Consider the following 24030-nt stretch of genomic DNA (forward strand, 5'->3'; position numbering starts at 1 on the left):
AAGTTGTCAAAGAATCAAAACGAATGCCAAAAAGCGCTCGCAGTAAGTATTCGCACTGAGAACGTGTACGTTTTCAAGTTCACGAGTCAAGAATACCAAAACGTGCGACATTCGAAAAGTGCGTATACGTTTTGAAACATCACTTGTCAAAAATAGGGTCCCTGCTGCTTGCAAGGGAAAGACGAAAGGGATTTTTGCATCCCATTGTGACTGGAGACGAAAAATGGGTTAATCCCAAACGCAGAAAATCATGGGGATATCACGGCCATACTTTCATGCCGACGGCCAAATCGAATATTCACGGTTCCAAGGTCATGCTCAGTATTTGGCCTAGAGTACCAAACACTAAGAATTGCCGTCTACTTCTAATCTTCTGAATTCCTAATAAAATTGGATAAATCTTTTTAGCACATTTATTCCAGAATATTCCCAAGAAGCAACAAATGTCGTCTAGCCGCGTCACTCTTATCATCTTCGGTCCCGAGCCTGAGATGTTCACACGACAATTAAATATAACGAAGGGAGCCGTCGCCTCGGAAGCATCATCCACTCGACTAGCATATCAACGCAATTCCTAGTGTCAAACAGAATTCAGGCAGAAGTAAGTGGAATAATGTGCAAAATCATCGCGCGCCAGTTCCGCAGGGAGCGACACAAAGCCGGTGCAATGTTTCAGGGAACGTGGAGGTAATCTGGTCTAGGGCGGCGCTGGAACAGACGTCATTAAAATTGCAACTCCCAGATATTGTACACGGGGCCGCCGGCGGCGCGGACGGGCAGGGAATGTAACAATATTTTCTGGATATAATGGCTGGGATAGGGCACGACGAAGTCAACGTTGTGGATCTAATGAATATTTGGTCGGATGTTGAATTGCCAATGTTTAAACAACCCGTTTAGAGTTTATATTGTTCCTACGTAACTCGCTCAATTATTTTCCACTGATGAGCTCTGAATAATGGAAGGAATTAACCACTTTTCATTGGGTTAGGAAGTTAAAAGTGATTCGGAATACTCGTCTTAACTTTTAAGTACTCGGATTCTCTTGCGTCTAATCCCGGAATTATATTCGGCCTAATGAATCCCACCAGACGGCGCGGGTCGGGGGACTTTTTTAGAAGCTCAAGAATTCTGCGTTATTATTAAAAATTTTTCGTTGAGCAGTAAAACGACATCCTAATACATCACATTTCGAAAAATTGTTTCTTGGACTGCAGGTCAAGAGCTCGTGAACGTCATAGTGAAGGGTTTTTTACTCGGTTTTTCAATGAAAGATTTCATTTTGAAGATCCAGCTATCTGGACAGGTCTCAGTCTTGAGGCTGTCATCTTCTGACATTTAACCAGTTAAATCTAAGCCATTATTGAGAATGAGACAATAAATGCTCCAACAACGCATTGGTATTATTGAAATTCACAACAAAAATTGTGAAAATATGACAAACCGTTTCGCAAAACTGAAGCACTCTTGGGTAGTCTTGAAACTCCTTCTCAAACGGCAATAGTGAAATTTTTAGAGAAATTTGAACTGTTGGCATGAGTTAGTGATGTGAATAATCGAAAACGTGTGCGTCGCCTAAGGACATCTGAAAATATTGGTGCTGCAGCCCGTAGTGTTAAAGAAAATCCAGGTGTGTCGATTACTCGTTGATCTTGAAATTAGGAATTCTACAAATATGATAACACCATATTTTTCAACAAGATGGCGCCACACAAGCAATGAAATAATCGCAAATCTGCCATTATTATTTTATTATTATTATTATTTTATTAATTGCCCACCGAGATGTTGTGGAGTTATTGAGGACATACAGCTGCAAATGCGCGAGTTGCTGCAACTATAGCCGTGGTGGCCTTTTGACTGGTGTCGTATTAACCTTACTCTTTGCAATGAAGTAAACATCCATTGATTTCTCTTAATAAATACTTTTTTTTGCAATATCAAAATTAAAACTTATTTGAATTTGAGACAAAAACGTTTCAGAGTATGTATTAATACTATCCGTCCTGTATTTGTACTTAGTGTATCTATGTATAAAACCGAGTTAAAATTCCTTCAGTAAATAATCTAAAACAAAATGGTAAAACTTTTAGATCTATTAGAATTTTGTTGAAAAAATAAATTAACCTAATCAGATGTTTGTTTCCTTCTTCAGTCGAAACTGACATCAATTGCCTTGGTTTTAACATTCTCAACAAAACGGTTTAATGTCTAAGATCTGGGATGTCATGGATTTCGAAATAATAGTAATATCAGAGTCAAAGGAGGAAATTTCATTTCATTTTTCTACACTAGGTAATGACTGGTGTCCCTCATGGGTCAATATTTGGCCCACTTTTCCTTATTCTATATACCAACCAACTATACTAGCGGACCATATTCCTAAAAAAGTGCTGAAAATGGTTGCCGATGATGAGTCTCCAAATGTCTTAGCAGACATACACCGTGTTTAGAAAATAAAGTTTCAATATTTTGGGAGCAGATTATAAACCTCAAAATAATTAAAAAAATTTCATATCAACATGGGTCCGCAATTACGATACTCGATTCATTTTCATCTTTCAGATGTCTTGTTTACCGAACTTAAATTGAGATGATTTTAGGTAGGATCATTAAAAAAAAACAGCTGGCTTCGAACTTTTGGTATTTATATGATATTTACTTACTCTAATTGAGTATTTTGCATTAGATTTTAGTTGTTTACTTTTTTTTTACTTTGTTGTTTAGAATAGTTATTTATAATACAAGTGCAGAAGGCATTGATATTCTTCCACGAGTTCAAAATTCAAAACCGAGCCACGAAGTGGTGACTTTTTGAATGAACGAGTGGTAGAATGAGCCTTCTGTACGAGTATTATACATTATTTTCTCTAATTCATCGCATTTTTATTGAAATTTATGAAATATTTCCATAAATATCATTTAGTGATTTTTGCTTTGAAAAATGTTGGTTGACAGAACTGATTTCTTCAAGGCAAATTGATGAATTGACAGATAAAGCCGTGGCGGAAAGTTAGGAGTACCAACATATAATAATAAAATGTAACCATGAAAACTGTGCGTTTCTGATATATTCTCGCACGCGGAGGCTTAATACGATTATCAACTTCCTTCTCATGCGACATTCCATCAAGTTTAAAGACGATTGAGCGGAACTGGTTCCTCAAAAAAAAAAAAAGTCTTTGATACTGGACGTCCAAGATCTGTATGTACTCAAGAAGGTGAAGAGCGAATTTTAAATATTGTGAGTGAAAATCCCGGTACAAGTGTGAAAAGAATTTCAGCGGAAGTAGAAATAAATGGCCTCTTTTTCAGGAAAAGCATCAACAACTTCTCTATCCATTTCATATTCACCGCGTGCAAGCTCTTAATCCTCCTGATCATCAAGCCAGAAGGACATTCTGTCAATGGGTTTCGACAAACAATGCTGAACATCCGCATTTCACGTCTAATATCCTTTTAACTGATGAAGCCGGCTTTACCAAAGATTAAATTTTTAACTTTCATAATAACCATATTTGGGCAAATGAAAATTCACATGCCATTCATGAATCCAAGCATTAAAAGTGCTTCAGTAGATCTGTCTAGGTATTTTAGGAGATCGTTTGTTGGGATCAGTAGTTTTACCACGGAATTTAACAGTATCCGCATACCTCAACTTCCCTCAAAATACATTGTCTGATTTTCCAGACGTGGTACTTTCAAATCAATGGATGAATATTTGGTTTATGGAAAATGGAGCGCTTTAAACATTAAAAACTTGTTAGGGAAGATCGATAAGACGAGGAGCCCCGGTGCCATGGCCCGCTAGATATCCTGTGTTTTTTTGTATTTAGGGTTATGGGTTTGAAGTAATCATATCTCATTTGAATTAATTTGAAGATGTATTGATAAAAATAGTTTTTCCTCCACGATTTCGTGCCAACATATGAAAAGTTTAGTGTATGCAACGTCAGTGAGTAACAACGAATAATTGCAACAACGGATTGAACGATCAAACGATCCGAACACAACCAGGTCTTTTCAAAATAGTACGTTATTCCTTCGTGCGACGATCTTCTTCCTGTATTGAAATGGACGGTGGTATTTTTGTTATATTCCTTAATTTTTTTTCATATTTTTTTTGTATTGAGGTTGGGTGAATAGCTTGAAAGCTCATCAGATGTACTAATTATGTTACAAATAAATGTAGGATCCAGTTATTGTTCCCTGTAAATAATTCAGATGGTCAACCGGATGCTTGGAGACCTATTAGTTTCTTCAAGTGTCGAGGGCATGACACTTTCAATGAATTTACAGGGAACGAATTGTTATTGTACATATAATGTAAAAAGGATGTGTTATTCTTCGAGGTGTCGAAGATATGTAAAGATACGGTCGTACCAGATGTGTCACATTTGTGTATCAGGTTCTAGTCCTTCGAGAATATTCGATTTCCAGGAATCCGCGAAGATCTTTGTGGGCGGTACGGCAAAGCTCTCATTGGACTAGGGGATGGTACTTTCCCTAAGGGTGTGCTCAAGCCGAAAGAAGGGAGGTCGATATTCGAGACAGGGTAGTTCCAATCGGGAGAGACAGTTCAAGTTGAGTCGAAGACGAGTAGAGTTCAAGGCAAGTCTAAGACGAGTCAACTTCAGTCGGTCAACTTAAGACGTAAGACGTATAGACGGTTCGCGGACTAGACGAGTCGCGAACAAGTTAGAGACGAGACAACCGAAAACTTGGGGTACGACGAAAACGTGATTATCGAAGACGTTTCGAGTAATTAAAACTAGAGTTAAAGACGAAATTCAGTACCGTAGTGAGAAATTTGTAATTGAGACGTAATTAAGATCTTCTCAATACTGAGTTTGTACGGTATGAGTGTGGCTTTGTAAATAGATGTAAATAATTCAAAAGAGTTTAATTATTACAAAATCCGATAAAGTCACTAAGAAGAAGACGAAAGACAGGTAATCGAATCATACCTCTAGACGATCGATTAACCAAGCCTACATAAATACCAGTTATTGTTATTATTATTATGCAACATCCTCTGTTAAACATTAGAAGTCAAAAATTAGTCGAATATCTTCTGTAATTTATTGTATTTGGTTGCGCTTGTTGTTAATATTTTAAAAACCTGAAATCGCTCATATCTCCAAAATGGCTCATTTGCGGACCCATGTTTATATAAAACTCTTCACTTCTTTTGAGGTCTAGGATTAGCTTCCAAGCTATTGAAACGTTATTTCTCAAAACCCGGTATTTGCGGATCTCATAGCAGGATTGGAATACTCTCGAGGTATATTTTACATTGGTGTAATACTAATGTCCCGATTCCGAAGTAAATGAAAAATTTTTAGAGTATACCTATTTGGATTAATTTCTGGAATGTTTGATTTTTATTCAGATTTTATCTTCATTTGTGATGTAACACAGCAATAACTTAGTGATCGTTATTTTCATGTTAAAACGAACTAATCAAGTTAATTTTTAAGTCTAACCTTGAGTCTATTACAGTCCATCCTAATAGATATATGTAATCATTATTTCTTCTTTATTGATCCAAGTAATCGAAAATTTCTATTATATCGAAATCGTTTTTCTCTATCTCAGGAACGCAATTATTTCATTACATCACTAAAATATGTGCTTTATTGAATTCATTACAGCATTGTTTTCAGTTAAATTTTTAGTTTTGTGGTTGTGTTTTTTTTATGTGTTGGTTCTCACAAAAGGAGATAATAATATTATATAATAATAATAATGAGAGAGTTTATTCAGAACATTACATAAATAAACTCTATAATACTGTTGAGTTAAGTTTAAAATATCAACTGAGCACAGATATCCTGTAATGTTCAGAGAACATCGTGAGAACCAAGGAAAAGAAGGTAGGAATTGGTGTGTGAAGACTGAACTTGACGGGTTAACCTCGAAGAAACTGCCAAAGGAGGAACGATTGTTGATATTTCGGAAGAGTATAGCCCATGAAAATATCTATTAAATAGAGACAGATCGCTAACTTTTCTACGGTGTTCCAAAGTGGTGAACGAGTTTGTAAGCGAGGCATCACCGACGAGACGAATTGCCCTTTTTTGGACAGAATTCAGCAGTTTCAGAACATGCTTAGATGCCGCACTCCAAACATGGGAACAGTATTCCAGGACAGGTCAGATCTGTACCTTATAAATCATAAGTAGCTGACTGGAAGTGAAATAGATCCTAGCACGAAACAGAAAAACAAGTTTTTGGGATGCACTTTTGGCAATTGATTTCACGTGATCTTCCCAAGAAAGGTTATTGCTGATAGTAATACCAAGCATCGAGATGGATGACTTCAAAGGTAAAGTACACTGACTTCCGATCCTATCAAATTTCAACACACGTCAATTGTCATTATAATATAATTTGGATATAGTGAAATGATTTTCAACATTATTCGCAATTTCTCTTAACTCTGGTGATGTTGAATAAATTTCGTCCGACATAATTCACGAATTTAATGCGTTATTATAAATTATTTGAAAATTAACGTATGATTCAAATTCGAATTCTGTAATATGTCCATTTTCGTATCAGTTTCACCAATTGCCAAGATACAATATAAAAGTCACTAGGATGTAGAATATAAATTTTTCATTGATTTTCGACAATAGGTTTTTGAAAAAGTTTACTGAAATAGAGAGATTATCGTCTAATACTCGTTGCAGAAGGTAATTCCAACACTCATTCCTACTCGCTACTTTGTCGTTGGTTTTCCAATTTCGCATTCGTGGAAACGAGTCCATTCTGCAACTTGTTTTAGAATATATTATTTCAAATATATCACTCATCACTACTATGTTTTTCGGTGATGAGCTTGTAATCGAATGTACAAACCTATTTGAGTTTGTGATTACCTGATAACATGGATGTGATGAGATTCTCTCGGAAATACTTATGTTGGAATTTGTATTCGAAGTAATGCAACATCCTCTGCCTTAGGTACATTGGTAGTTTTTTGTAACGCATGTATTCCTTCAACTGATCTATTATACCCAGGTACTTCGTTTGTAAGGACCATTGATTGAGAACTTGGTTCAATATTGAAACTGAAAAATAATCATTTGTAACCATTATTTTGCTGTTGATGAAAGAACATAATAAACATATTCTTTCCTTTTGACACAAATAAGTATCGAAATATTATATTCGACTGCTCAACAGTCAAAGTGTGTATCACTTAATCATCATTAGACCCATAGGTCAAACGTACATATACATTAGTTTGTTTGAGAAATAATTCACTTTTCTATATTTCAACTGAATAGTTATTAGATATTATTCCTCGCCTCTTCTCGTTTTGCTTCTCGCTTATTTCGTTAGGGTTAATAAAGTATGAAATACTTAGTTACCTGTTACTACCAACATGTAGACTCTTCCAAATATGAATCCTATACTTGTCGTTATTATTTCTCCCAAAGAGAAATCTTTGCCACAAGCGCTTCTCGCACCTAAAAAAAACAGAAAGAAATTTTTGGCGAAACAATGCTTCACTATTTTGTATTGATGTTGACTGTATAATAATATACGTTTATTCAGTGAATAATGAATATAACATAATAATGAATATGCAGAAGAAATTAAGTGATATACAGTGTAACATGGAAACATAGCTTATTGTGAATCCTGCGACTGTTGGTTTCGGAAATACAGGGTAAGTAATGAAAAATGACCCAAATTTCTGATATCCATAATTTTGAAAGCAATAGTACGATTTTGTTTAAATTTTGCGGGTTTATTCAACACATACAGGCCTTCTAAATTTGTATGTAATTCACTATTTCCAAGGCAGTACTCAGATTATTTAGTGTTTCCTTTAGACTCCGAAATCTATATTTTTACATCTTTCTGAGAAATGTCGTTATGGCCATGGAAAAATACATAATTCAGTCTAATGAATTCAAATATTTGTTTTGGATAGCACACTTTTTTCAAAAAAGTAGCAAACGAAAGAATTCATGATTTATGTGGCTTTCTTAAAATACGGTCCTGTTTTAATTTCTTTCGTGATAATGTTTGATGTTATCAGCTGAAATTTTTAATTTTAAAGCTTTCTATTCAGCTTTTCTTGAAACTAAAATCATCAGTACCTGCTGAGTGTTGTTATAAGTTGCGTGAAATATTAATTACAAGTATGCATGATCCACTAGTGAATTCTTTATTCAGTTAATTTTACATGCCTTTACAGAAGAGCCAATTTATAAAAAAATAAAATGAGTAAATTCTTTCGTCATGAATTACATGACGTGACCATCTCAGAAAATGAAAATCGCGAGTCTATTTGCTTCACAAAGAAAATAAGTGATGAAATCAATTATGTGGCATGGCCATTGTTCACCAGGGTCACCGGATCTCACTCTTCTCGAGTATTTTCTGTGGGGCTATTTCAAAGATATATGACATATAAAACTCTTCATGAAAGTAGTTGCAATTTGAGATAGAAGACGCTTGCGCAGTCAATAATCTTTTTTTGAGAGCTAGAAAATATGTAGGAACTGAAGAACATAATATCCAAAATTTCTTTTCATACTCCACTTTCAATACTTATTTATGAATTGAAATGAATCGGTTCGAATTTCTCAAAGAATTATTGTCTAATAATAATTAATTTTTTCTATAAAGCAAATTTTCCAAGAACATTTTGTTTCAAATTTAATTTTAGTTTCATAAGAATTCACGGTTTGACCATGCATACTTCAAATTAATATTTTACGTATCGTATCACAATACTCAATAGGTGTTTATGGTTTAAGAATCGGGAAAAGTTCAATAGAAAGCTATGAACTTACAAATCTAATCTGACAACATCAAATATCACCACGAAAGAAATGAAATCAGGACCGTATTTCAAGAAAGTCACATTTAACATGAATTCTTTCGTTTGCTACTCTTTTGAGGAAATTGTGCCTTTCGAAGTAAAAATTGGATTCATGGCAATAACGACATTTCTCTGAAACTTGTAAAAATATTGCTTTGGAAATCTAAAACTGAATAATCTGAGTACTGTCCTGGAAATATCAAAATCACATAAAACCGAACATAAAACCTTTTGACGACTTGTATGAGGTAAATGAATCCACAAAATAACAACAAAGCGGACTATTGATTTCCAACTTGTCAATATAAGAAATTTAGGCAAATTTTCATTTAATAATGATAATAATAATTTATTTATACATGTACATAAAGATAATACAAATCAAGTGTGTACATTATAAATGTTCACCGTCAATAAAATTACACGGTTCGTCAAAGAAACAAACTATTTCTTAAATGTTAATATATGTACGTTCACAATTCAATAAATTAGAACACCACGACCCAACAACAATTTGAAAATTCAATGTGGCTGTATATTGTCCTCTCTAGGAGTAGTTCCTTTTGTTTGTTTATGGAAATTTTTCTCGTTTTGCTGTTTGTACGAAACGTACAGAAAATCCTTTCATATCATAATTTTCCAATAATATTCATACAAATTAATTTCAGAAGGTATTTCATATTTCTCAATCAAACGTTGATTGAAGGATGTGTGTCTTCAATTTGTCTATAAAATCAGCATTTTCATTTCCGTTCGAAGTTCGTTAACCAGAGAAATACCTAGTTACTTTTATATTTCCGGTGAACTGTGGAATTCGTATTGTATCAATAAATATATTGTCATCATATTTACGATTGGTCTTGACGTCACTAGAATTATATTATAAATAGTTGTTAGTTTTAGAAATAAAGGGCATTTACACACGATCTGCCTTTCAGTCATAACCCTTGAGTCCTTAACAAATCCTTTACTTTGAAACTCAAGGTAACGTTGTGACGCAACCCAACATTGGTCCTTCGAGCTAACACAAAAACTACCAGTCATTGGATTTACGACCCATTGGCACCAGGGACTTTGGAACTTCAACCACTGAACCCCAGAACTACAAGTCATTGGATTTACGACCCATTGGCACCAGGGACTTTGGAACTTCAACCACTGCACCCCAGAACTACAAGTCATTGGATTTACGACCCATTGGCACCAGGGACTTTGGAACTTCAACCACTGAACCCCAGAACTACCAGTCATTGGATTTACGACCCATTGGCACCAGGGACTTTGGAACTTCAACCACTGAACCCCAGAACTACCAGTCATTGGATTTACGACCCATTGGCACCAGGGACTTTGGAACTTCAACCACTGAACCCCAGAACTACAAGTCATTGGATTTACGACCCATTGGCACCAACTACCAGGGACTTTGGAACCACAACCACTGCACCCCATAACCAACAATCACCAGTAATTATCTTTCCTATCACATTTCATCATTCTTTCGAACCAATCCTTCAATTTTGTTGACAAGCTGTGGAATTAAGACTGCCCTTGAACTTCTGAGCCTGGTTGTTCAGTTTGTCGAACAAAATTCCTTCTCATTCGAACCGATCCTGTAACCTTGTTGACAAGCTGTGGAATTAAGACTGCCCTTGAACTTCTGAGCCTGGTTGTTCAGTTTGTCGAACAAACTTCCTTCTCATTCGAACCGATCCTTTAACCTTATAAATCAAACCTCATATAACTAGACTTGACTAGACTTAGACTACTTACCTAATTCAAAATGGAAAACCTCGTCGCAGATCAGATCAAAACGGCAGAAGCCATCAAAAGAATGCATACCAACATGAAGAAGGACTCCCCCTGAAGGAAAAATGCAGAATACTGCCAGAACAAAATGTGCCAACTGGAGGAAGAATGGAATTACTTCAATGAAACGCACCAAAATTTAGAGGATAATATACCAGAAACTGATGAATACTTCACCAAAAACATATATGGGCAGGCAGAAAAGATATACAATGGAGCATTGTCCCACATTATAAAAATACAGGAAAAACTCCGAGACGACCAAGGAATTACAGAAGAAAAAGAAACGACGAACAGCGATTGCCCAATCATCAAAGAGCAAATCTCAAGAATCGAAATGTTTATGAGACAGCTAGCGAAAATTGAAGACTTGATGGAAAAATCAGATAACATAGCACTTGTGAAGATCAAACAACAATCTATTGAAAACATATGGAATGCTATCATCTCACATGAAATCCAAATAAACGCAATGGATAAAAAAGATTCCGAATCATTATGGAACGCGGACTGTTCGATGAAGCAAATGACAAATACGAAGAAATCCAAGTAAAAATCCTAAAAACAATTCAAATGGGAGAAACAAGAAAATATTCAAGAACAAATTTGTCAGCAGTTTCCACTCCAATACTTACTGTACAATATGACTCATGGCCCAAAACAAATTATAGTTTAGTGGCACAGAACACTCACAAGAATGCACAACTCACGAATTTCTGGAATACCGAAAAAACAGAAAATTCAAATGAAACAACCCACGACGATACACCAGTCGAAGAATCTCATACTAACACCGTTCGAAGAAATGAACACCATTACACTGTGAAAATCCCAAATACTGACAAGAAATATTCAACTCAGCATGATGAATTTCAAACCAGGTCAAAGAAACGACTACTTCAATTAGAAAATAAGTTGGAAAAGAATGAAAAGCTGGTACGAGCAATGTACCAGTTCATCCTGAAGAAGAAGAGTAGCAGCCAATCTACAGCCACCCCCATGACAGACCGATCAACCCTCACCTGGCTTAGAATAGATAGATAGATAGATAGATATGTTCTTTATTTCAGATTTTAAATTTTCATATACCATTCAGGACGTCATGACTCCAAACACAATACTAAGGCCGCCGGGAATATGTACGAAACGTACAGAAAATCCTATTCATATCATAATTTTCCAATAATATTCATACAAATTAATTTCAGAAGGTATTTCATATTTCTCAATCAAACGTAGATTGAAGGATGTGTGTCTTCAATTTGTCTATAAAATCAGCATTTTCATTTCCGTTCGAAGTTCGTTAACCAGAGAAATACCTAGTTACTTTCATACTTCCGGTGAACTGTGGAATTCGTATTGTATCAATAAATATATTGTCATCATATTTACGCTTGGTCTTGACGTCACTAGAATTATATTATAAATAGTTGTTAGTTTTAGAAATAAAGGGCATTTACACACGATCTGCCTTTCAGTCATAACCCTTGAGTCCTTAACAAATCTAAGTATATATAAAACCGCTTGCACATATACGTCAAACTTTAAACGTAAAATCACAGCCCAAACGGGACCATCTAGAGCAAAAATGACAAGAATAAGACCCCCCTCAAAATCGTCTGGAGATCCCGGGAAAAATCCCAAACCTTCGATTCTACCCGCGGTTTTCGAGTATACGGGGTGTTTCGGATCATTTTGACATTTCAAGTCCCATATTTCTGTGGTATCTGTGGACAATTTGGCTGTCAGTGTCATGTTAATAATAAATATTCCATTTCGATATATGAAATTTCTTGAGAAAGTTTGCAGTTTCCAAAATTGTTATTCAATATTTAAATAAATGCCGACAGATAAAATGCAAAGTTTTCGGCGAATCGAAAATTCGATAGATATTTGTCAAAATTTGGAAATGAACATTGATATCATCGAATGCATTTTCCTCAATTCTGGTTTGTTTTAAGTGTTTGTATCATTCAATTGGATATGAATGTTACTTTATTTCAGGAATTTTTCGTTTATTTTCCACAAACTATAAAACTACATTCTCTTTCGTGAGAATTTGAATCTATTGCGACAGAAGATGGAACTACAAAAGAGAACAGAAGCTTCATCTGATCATGTATTAAACAGATAGAAAAACTCGGTTAATCTTTACTTTAACGCCCCCTCCCCAATTTTGATAATATTTCGTATAGTGATTCGTTATGATGTTTTCATGCTATATTTTCAATAAGAGCACTGGCAAATAAATAGTTCTCGAGATAATCGATGAAGAAAATTGCTATTTCAATAACACTTACTTAATACGTGTCTGATATTCTGATGACAACTAATTTATATTTTCTATGAATATCTATGTTCATATTTTTCACCATCAAATTTAGCACAAAATACACAAGACCTTTAAATTAACAATAAATCATACTTCTTAACATTTTTCCGGTTTTCAATGACAATCATGGACGCCTTTTCGTCTTTCAATATTTTTCATTTTGCCTCCCTCTGAGAAAAATTTCTACTGGCGCACATGCCATTATAGTTATAATTGGTTAATATTATTCTATAACTATATATAGAAATAGTATATTATTTCACAAGGAGGAGAAGTGTCACTTTTCATGGCGAGCTTATGTTTGCCCGCCGAACGGAGTGAGGCGGGCAATTTAAGCGAGCCATGAAAAGTCACTTCAACTCCGAATGAAATATGCTATTTTTTTTTCAAACGTTTTGTTATTCATACAATCAAATTCTAAACAAAATCGTACGAGAATATATCAGATTTGCACAGCTTTCATGGTTATATTTTATTATCATATGTTGGTACTCCTGACTCTCCGTCAGCCGTCACGGATTTATCTGTCACTTCATCGTTTATTTTCATTTCTGCTCAGAAGTCAAGTCGTGAACAATAACAAATACAATATCTACTCTACACCTATAGTAATATCGAAATTCCTGGAACTTGCCTAAATAGAAATACCTATATCAAGTAGATCCTATGTTATCTCGAACTTATCTAATAGTATAGAAGAAGTTGTTTCATAAAATGGAAGGTAGAATCAAGCAAAATTATTACATCTCGTATGACTAGGTACTATTTACATTTATTTTGCAGAATTGTTGAACTCTCCAGGGTGAAAAAAATCGAAAATACTAATATGTACAATCCACACATACTTATTTATATATTTAATAAATGCATTGGATAACCAAAAGGATTGAAATAACTAGAAATATTTTCGATGAAGAATAATATTTACAATGTTTTCTTTACGGATAAGTTATGGAAAGGCATTGATGAAATATATTGTAATATAACTAACCTAAAAATTTTAGCATAAATATCATTAGTGTTCAGAAAAAATGATTGAGAGAATTATTATTCTCATCAACAATATTAATGCACTTATATTTTTGATTACTAAAGAAGAATTACTGCAATTGTGCTAATATGTGATTTTATGAAAATAAATGAGATTTGTTTTGATATATTCTATTCATTCTATAATAATTTGAAGATTGAATGAACTCTCAGTCCATATCATTGAAAGTACAATTATTGAAAACTTTGATTGTTACATTAGAATGCATAATGCATCCCTACATGGAATGATAGTCCAGGTATGTAGTGGTTACGTTTGTAATACCTTTGCAAATTATTATATATATATTTATAATGGGAACGTTCAAATTTTGACTACTCGATGCAGGAATATAGCTAGCCAAGATTTCAGAAATAACCTTATTTGCCAGGTGAGAGGCAGATGATTGATTATTTATAATCATGCTGCTCATCTCGATTCTTCTGCATGCACTAGAATATCTGATAATTAATATTATCTGCAATTTTGTTCCAAAATCATGAAATGTCAGATAACATCGAAGATAATATACTTAACTTGACATCAACAAATTCAAAAACTGTTCAATGTCTTCAAATTCTAAAACCTTAGATTTTTTTGGAATACATTTTCTTTACAATAAAGCTTGTTTTTGAATGATTTGTCGGAATCAAAATAACAATACAGGTTGAGTATACAACATTACATCGAATAGTTTTTTTTTTCCATAAAGCTGAACTTTCATGAATTTTGCTTAAACATTCAAAATATGCGATAACAACGTTTTCTATTATAAATAGGATGACTCGCTCTGCTCGCCGAAGGGGCTCCGCCCCTTGGACCCCGTCACTATGCCGGTAGATCCTTCACTGGGTATCCCTCTAGAAAATAAAATATTTTTTTCGGAAACCTTGTATCGTTAGCTGATTTTAGACGATTCACTCGGTATGCTGATTCTAGGGTAGAATTCTATATGACTTCTTTCCTAGAACATACCATTTCGCCCTTGCTCACATGAAAATATTTGATGCAAATAACTTTCCATGACGGTCCTAGCCTTAAGTTTGAGGGGGTTCGCCGTTAAGGGTTTCGAGTTTTTCTATGGTACCAAATCCCAGATTACACCGATATCGAGCTTAACCTCTCAAAAATATTTATATTTAGATATTTATATGAATATTTATACAGGGTGTTTCAAGTTCGAAGGCCTATTAGACGTTTCTGGAGAACGGGGCCGATTTGAAATCTGAAAATTCAGAAAATGACATTGTTCATGATGCCCTATTCAGCTAAAATATTTTAGAAGTTCTGGCACTTCCGGTTATACAAGAATAAAAAAAAATTCTTCGAAAAAAACATTTTTTTTCATTTTATGTCTCAGATATTATCAAGATTTCCATTCTCAATTACTCTCTGCTAAAATTATTGCGTTAGTTCTCATAGTTTTCAAAATATTAAGAAAAAACCTTAAAAAAGAGAGAATTTCCATAGTCAGTATCACGTGAATTATTTTCACTGTGAATATCCTATGCGTAGGTATACTCAATTCACTTTCACAAACTAGAATGATGTTGGCATATCGTGCATATCTTGAATTTGAAAAATATCATCACAGGGTGTTTCAAATATTGTGCCAAAAATTGTGAACAAAATTTGTTCATAACTTTCGATTTTCAAATCTGAACCCTATTTTTTTGTGATTTCGTTGAATTCTACGGAAAAAAATAAGGGTAGTGTTCAAACATGATTGTGCTCTCAAATTCAATAATTCAAGAGTTATTCGAGATTTTATGAATTTATGTTATACGTAGGGTCAATTTCATTCAATCTGTTTCTAGAGTGCGTTTCAAATATTCAATTATTTCAAAGTGACAGGTGTACTCATTATTGAATCTAGTAGATTATAATTTGACGATATGAATACCCGTTATTCAAATAATGAAATTCTGGATCTATTCCATATCTACGGTGAATGCAACAGAATTGTTTCGAGAACTTGTCGAGCATTCAATCAGAAATATCCACATTTACCACCAATTGACGAGAAGATAATTCGGAAGGATGTTTCAAACTTTCTGTTACTCCCTTTTCATCACCACGCTGATTTTTTCCTGAATTCATAAAATATATTCTACCGCTTTTTCATATGAATAGAATTGGCACACAGGAGTCCTGCATGATTTTATTTCATTTGGTAGGTAGAGGTTTTTTTCTTCTAGGTAGGTACTCCATCTAGTATAATGGATATTCATGAAGTATGCAACATCCTTTCAAGAAGATGAGGAAATTTCTAATTTAAAATTTGATGAGTTCTACCAATAATTCTATTGCATTCATCGTGAATATGGAATTAGATATTTATAATACAAGTGCAGAACTTATTGATATTCTTCCAAGAGTTCAAAATGACCGAGTAGTAGAATGAGCCTTCTGTACGAGTTTTAAACATTATGTTCCCGAATTCACTGCCTTTTTATTGAAATTGACGGAAATTTCCATAAATATCTATTAGTGATTTTTGCATTGAAAAATGTTGGTTGGCAGAACAGTTTTCTGTATCACAAATTTGACAAATAATAGATAAATCCGTTCCAGTCTATTTTGTTCCACAAAATGTGCCGGAAAGAACTGATTTGCCACTTAATTAGAGAAAAGTATATCCAGAATTTTGTCATTTGAATATCGGAAATTCAATTCGTGAAATCAAATTAGTGAAGCTTTGATAATGAAAATACCTGTCACATGTAAAGTAATTAGATATTTGAATTTCTATGGTCATAGAGTATTATTGCTAGTCTGTCTGGAAACAGATCGAATAAAATTGACCCTACGTATAACATAAATTCATAAAATCTTGAATTATTGAATTTGAGAGCATAATCATGTTTGGACACTACCCTTATTTTTTACCGTAGAATCCAGCGAAATCACAAAAAAATAGGGTTCTAATTTGAAAATCGAAAGTTATGATCAAAGTTTGTTCACAATTTTTGGCACAATATTTGAAACACCCTGTGATGATATTTCTCAAATTCAAGATATGCACGATGTTCCAACATCATTTTAGTTTGAGAAAGTGAATTGAAATAGGCAAAGGATATTCACAGTAAAAATAATTCAGGTAATTGTGACTAAGGAAATTCTCTCTTTTTCACGGTTTTTCCTTGATATTTTGAAAAGTATGAGGACTAACACAATAATTTTAGCAAAGAGTAATTGAGAATGGAAATCTCGATAATATCTGAGACATATAAAATGAAAAAAAAGTTTGTTTTGAAAAAAAATTTTTTAATTCTTATATATTATATTCTTATCTTGAATCTTATATATTATATTCTTATCTTGAATAGATACCTGGTTTCTGTTGGCACGAAATTCAACTGTAGTTCTGACATTTCCATCGAAAAATCAGAAAGCCTGCTTAAAAAGAAACATGAATCAGTTCAGACATCCATGTTCTTGTTTCCCATAACGGAATTGGAAATTGCAAATGCGTCCCATGACCTCAAAAGTAAGAATTCTCGGGACATTAATGGAATGTCAGTCGCTTTGATGAAACAAATGATTCCTTTGCTCTTAACACCACTGTGCAAAATTTTGAACGACTGTATGACACAAGAACGTTTTCCTGAAGAACTAAAAATTGCTAGAGTTTGCCCTATTTACAAGAAAGGTGATGTGGATGATGTCTCCAATTACAGGCCCATATCGATATTACCAGCATTATCGAAAATATTTGAACTCATAATGAAGAACCGCCTTGTTGAATTTCTGGAAAAGCACTCAATTATCCATGATTCCCAACATGGTTTCAGACAGAACAGATCAACAATAACAGCAATGATCGAGGTGCTCGAGGAAGTTATGACGGCATGTGAGAGAGGGGAGGAGGCTGAGTTTACGTGCGTGGACTTGAGTAGGGCTTTCGACACGGTGAATCACGAAATCCTTCTGAATAAGCTCCATCACTATGGTATAAGAGGAAAAGCAAATAATCTATTCCGTTCTTATCTTTCGAAGAGGAGGCAGGTGGTTGATTGGAACGGTGTGGTGTCGGGATTCGAGAGCTTGGGGAGTGGAGTTCCGCAGGGGTCCATACTGGGGCCGGTGCTGTTTATTTTATACATAAACGATCTTTTTCCAAATGTCAACTCCGATAAGACCGTATGTTATGCTGATGATACTGGTTTTATAAACAGATCAAAGTGTCCCGAGGAGCTCCACAGATCGTCGATAACTTCAGAGAGAGATGCACGTTCATGGTTCGCGGCTAATTGTCTGGTGTTCAACGAGGACAAAACACAGAAATTGGTTTTCACCGGTAGGGACTCTGGTGAGAACTCGTTGATTTACCTGGGATTGCAGTTCCAGTCTTCTCTCGGCTGGGCCACTCACATCGACACACTTTGCAAAAAACTGTCAACTTCGATATTTATGATACGTCGAATGAGAGAAATAGTTGACCAAACAACAGCTAAGCAAACCTACTACTGTGCCTTCCATAGTTTGGCAGTCTATGGAATAATTCTTTGGGGACACAGTAGTCATGCCGAAAGAGTCCTCCTGAAACAGAAGAAAGCTTTGAGAACCTTGTATGATATGCGAAGCACAGAGAGCTGCAGGGAAACTTTTAAAAAAGAAGGCATACTTACCATAACCTCCGTGTTCATATTGGCTTGTGTAGATTATATTCACGCAAACAAGGAGAAGTACACAAAGCACTCGTATTATCACACCTACAATACTCGAGAGAAACATAAATATACATTACCCCGTCTAAGAATGAGGAAGGAGGAACTTGGTCCAAATTTCTGGGGACTCAAATTCTACAACAAGCTTCCAGATGAAGTGAAGAGCCTGGGAAAATTGCAATTTCATAAACGAGTAAAGAGTTTGTTGCTGCAGAACACTATATATTTTTTACATGAGTTCCTTGACTGATTCGTTAGTACTTGCATTGTTTTAGATTATGTATAGTGCCAAATTTGTGTTTATATTTTTTTTTATCATAGTTAATTATGTATATCGTACCAAATTTGTGTTTGTATTTTTTATCGCAGATTATTGCATTGTAGCGAGAATTTATATATACATATTATATTCATAAGTATTTACATAATTGTAAAAAGTTCTGATTGACATGTCATGTAATTCATTGATGACGTTAATATATATTACTATTACTACTATTACTATTACTATAACCGGAAGCGCCTGAACTTCGAAAATATTTTAGCTGAACAATGTCATATTCCGAAATTTTAGATTTAGGCGTACAACTTTGGTCCTGCCGTTTTGCAATAGCTGGCTGTAACGGTAAGTGGTAGTCGAAATGAATATATCGTAGATGTCATACAATAAGTTTAGTTATTTGTGAACATAACGCCATCGACATGTTAGTCGATTTGTGTCTGCATCATAAAGTTATTCACGATTAACCATGTCAGCTTACGAGCCAAATTCTCGTCATTTGAGGGAGGTTTTAATTTTCTACTGAAATATGAATAAATCTGCGGCTGAGGCTCATCGAATGCTCTCAAATACCTATGGTGAGGCCGCTATTAGTGAAAGAACGTGCCGAGAGTGGTTTCAACGCTTCAAGAATGGTGATTTTGATGTCGAAGACCAGCATCGCGGCGGAAGAGAGAAGGTTTTTGAAGATGCAGAATTGGAGGCAATACTTGATCAAGACTCATTTCAAACGCAACAATAGTTGACAGGATCATTAGGACTACAAGCCATTTCAAAACGCCTGAAAGTCATAGGAATGATTCAGAAACAAGAAAAGTGGGTGTCGTACGAGTTGAAGCCGGGAGGTGTTTGAACGGAGTTTGTTTGTTTGTGAACAGCTGCTTTCGAGGCAAAGACGGAAGGAATTTCTGCATCGGATTGGGACTGGAGACGAAAAACGGGTTCATTACGATAATCCCAAGCACATAAAATCATGTGGATATCCCGGCCATGCTTCCACGTCGACGGCTAAACCGAATATTCTCGGTTCAAAGGTCATGCTCAGTATTTGGTGGGACCAGCTCGGCGTAGTGTATTATGAGTTGTTAAAACCGACTGAAACGATCACAGGCGATCGTTATCGAACGCAATCAATTGAGAGACAAACCGCCGCAATACGACGAGAGAGTAGATGAATTGGTTTTACTGCGTGACAATGCTCGACTCCATGTTGCGAAAGTCAAGATATACTTGAAAAAGTTGAAATGGGAATTCCTACCTCACCCGACGTATTCTCCAGACGTTGCTCCCTCGGACTATCACTTGTTTCGATCAATAGCACACAGCCTGGCTGACCAGCTGACCTATCTTATGAAGAATTAAAAACTTGGATCGATTCGTGGATCGCTTCAAAAGATGACCAGTTTTTTCAATTCGTACGCTGCCCGAAAGATGTGAGAAAGTATAGTGATCAGCGATGGGCAATATTTCGAATCATAAATGTATAACCAGTGTTTTACAATAAAGCCTCAAATTTCGGTAAAAAAATTTGTGCGCTTATGTATTTGTTATAATATATTTATTAACTTATCACGATTTTAGCCATTCAGGTAGAAATTTAAAAAAAAATAGTAAATCTATTGTTTCATAAGAAAAAAAAGAAGACAATTGGCAAGTATAACACAAAATCTAATTTGGTCTGTGAACCCTTGAAAACATTGTAATCACAGCTTCGTCGTCAACATCAATGTCCCTGTATATGTTCAGGAGGACTAAACTGAATCCGATGCCAATATCGAAAAAACCGGAATAACACCATATGAACTACCATTTATTCATCACGGAATAAGCCGAATTTTCTGCTCGAATAGCTGTGCGAAAATTATGAGTTTCCATACAGTTTTATAATACGTCATAATCTCAAACAATCTATTAATATGAATTTCCACCAAGTAAAAAACCGATCCCATCAAGAAGATCTGGCATACAGGCAACGTTGCAGATTATTAGACCTAATATTAGGTCTATGCATCTGACACACGTTACGTATTAAACATGATGGCCGCCGCCATATATAAACAATCGATAAAACCATCGATTTTGACGAAAAAAAGGCATTTTTATTTCAGGGAAAGCTTGAATTGTGATTAATTAATCATTTCTAACGAGAATCAGTTAATAAAATACAAGAAAACTAGCTATTAATGTGGATAACCTCGCCTTCATTAAGCCAATTTCACAATTAAAAAAAAAAACTAGCTGGATTGAAGAATTTATGACAGCGGATTTGTGATCTAAGACCCAAAATAAGTAAGTCTGCAAAATTTCATCACTTTTGAATCATTATTAAAATTAATTCTATATAGTAAACATTGTTTTTCTTTTCAGAAGATGGATTATTTTCGTTTGGATGGATAATTATACAGGATATTTATTTGTCGAATATCAATTAGAAGTATCTAGAGATGTTGGACCAATTCAAGTCTGAAAATTGAGATTAAAGCTTCAAATTATTAACTAATTTGTAAAGAAATACACAATATTTGATCAACAATTATATAGGGTGCATATATTTAAAGTAGTAATTAGACATTTTGAAATTTGAAATTCTCATTTCTCTAGAAATGGCAATTTCTTTCTTTTTTAAAAAGTTTGGGAAAAATGCATAATCAAAATGTGAGAGTTATTATCAGTCAATAGAAATACTACCTGAAAAAGAAACTGCATTCAATGTTTATTTTCAGTTTTGACAAATATTGAATTTACATAATCATTCGATAAGATCTATGAAAAGACCTACAGTGAAATTTTGTTTTAGGAATATTCAGTATAGCTATAATAAACTGAAAAGGGGCAGAATGAATAGATCTACCTTTCAAAAACCCATGGCTAATGTTGCCTTACAAACAATCGTAATAATATCATATATTCTTTGAGAAATCAGGTTATAAGAAGTCCCTCATTTCCGAGGTTCATCAATACTTTTTTCAGTTGAGCAACAAATTATACTTCTATTTCATAATTTATTAAGAAATACAATATTCGATCAACAATTATATAGGGTGTATATATTTAGAATACAAGGAAGGACACCTTTTGAAATCTAAAAATTTGGTTAATAGTAGGTTATTTTCCATAATTTATAATATTGAAAGACCAATTGGACATTCCTGAAGAACTAAGGCGTTTTTAGAATCTGAAAATTGTATCGATGAATTTTGCATATTTCTTGAAGGTATATGGACAAAAATGATTTTTGTGGGTTCTGGTGAATGATCAAAGGGATACAGGTAACAATTTCATTAATACCAGTCGCGATGTAGTTATCATAGATAAGGGATGATATAGAAATTTCACTAGATAATTCTGATTCAGTGGAGGACAGCTGAATTCAAGCTTAATAATCGTGATGGTTCGTTACGTTATAGAGCAAGCTTGTAGCTCTGGGTTTTACTCAGAAGTAAATTGAACAGGGCAATATATATAGTAAATGAAATTTTGACAGATATTAGTTGAAAAAGATCAACAATTGAGCATTGTATTTACATAAAATCAAAAAATAACTTGCTAACTGTTGTTGCATTGTACTTGGATGACTTTTTTGTTTTAACAAATGTTAATTCTGAATGAATATATCTGATAGAAAATTTAAGTGATAATTTTATCGTAAAGAATTTAGGGAAAGCTAAAAATGTTTAGGGATGAATATCACTAGAAATTATGAAAAAGGTAGTATAGTAATTGTTTATATTCTTCAAATATGTATTGCAATAATTCAACATGTCTAATTGTAAACATATGAAAACTCCTTTGAAAACTTAATTGAAATTTGATTCAACAAAAGAGAGTTGTAATAATAGGTATATACATTTTTATAAAAGTTTAATCATTCATTCATGACATAGCAGGTATTAATAAATAGTTACCTTTTAAAGTATTTTATACCTACATTGAATTGCTGGAAAATTCATACCAATTTCGAAAGTAACTGCCATGTCAAAATTCTTCATATACTGAATGATCCTTCAAATTTTATTTCTGTTGTAACATTTTGACTAGTAATTCAAGTGAAAAATTCGAACTGATTTTATATATGTATATAGTATAGCTATAAATGAACAACCTGAAAAGAGACAGAATGAATAGACTTGCCTTTCGAATACCCATGGCTTATGTTACCTCATAAGCAAATTTAATATCTAGGTAGAACCTTTTTGAGAAATCGGGTTATAAATTTGAGAGTCTCTTAATTTCCAAGGTTTCAGTTGAACGACAAATAATATTATGATAATATAACAGGGTATATATGGTTGAAATTATTCGTATGAAAGATTTCACAACGATTTGATTTCTTCATTATAAATTCAACAGCACTGCACTCAAATTCTTCAAAAACTGATAGGTCACTTATATTTTTGCACTCTTCAGTCGTAAAAGTGTATATTTTAGATATTCAAAAAACACATGGAAATTTTTTGAATGTCATCTGACTAACGTGGCTCTTTTTCCAGTAATAAAGCCAATTGTGAATTATCTATAAGGAGTTTTTCTATCTGTTTAATACATGATCAGATCAAGCTTCTGTTCTCTTTTGTAGTTCCATCTTTTGTCGCAATAGATTCAAATTCTCACGAAAGAGAATGTAGTTTTATAGTTTGTGGAAAATAAACGAAAAATTCCTGAAATAAAGTAACATTCATCCAATGGAATCAATAATTATACAAACCCTTCAAACGAACCTGAACTGAAAATGCATTCGATGATATCAATGTTCATTTCCAAATTTTGACAAATATCTATCGAATTTTCGATTCGCCGAAGCATTTTATCTGTCGGCATTTATTTAAAGAATAACAATTTTGGAAACTGCAAACTTTTTCAAGAACTTTCATATATCGAAATGGAATATTTATTATTAACATGACACTGACAGCCAAATTGTCCACAGATACCACAGAAATATGGGACTTGAAATGTCAAAATGATCCGAAACACCCCGTATACTCGAAAACCGCGGGGAGAATCGAAGGTTTGGGATTTTTCCCGGGATCTCCAGACGATTTTGAGGGGGGTCTTATTCTTGTC

At 34.2% G+C, this 24030-nt stretch overlaps 2 protein-coding genes across 4 annotated transcripts in view; one reads left to right on the forward strand and one right to left on the reverse strand.

The window, feature by feature from the left end:
* LOC123682785 (potassium voltage-gated channel protein Shaw-like) overlaps window positions 1-24030 on the forward strand; it is a 403607-nt gene that overhangs the window by 172472 nt on the left and 207105 nt on the right. The gene's annotated exons all lie outside the window — the stretch shown is intronic.
* LOC123682788 (potassium/sodium hyperpolarization-activated cyclic nucleotide-gated channel 1-like) overlaps window positions 1-24030 on the reverse strand; it is a 120440-nt gene that overhangs the window by 47810 nt on the left and 48600 nt on the right. Inside the window, exons 5-6 of the mRNA XM_045621573.1 lie at window positions 7380-7478; window positions 6885-7076 (exon numbers count right to left, since the gene is read on the reverse strand). Of these exons, the coding sequence (XP_045477529.1) occupies window positions 6885-7076; window positions 7380-7478 (291 nt within the window). The remainder of the gene's footprint in view (window positions 1-6884; window positions 7077-7379; window positions 7479-24030) is intronic.

Source organism: Harmonia axyridis, chromosome 6, assembly GCF_914767665.1.
Source record: "Harmonia axyridis chromosome 6, icHarAxyr1.1, whole genome shotgun sequence".
Lineage (NCBI taxonomy): Eukaryota > Metazoa > Arthropoda > Insecta > Coleoptera > Coccinellidae > Harmonia > Harmonia axyridis.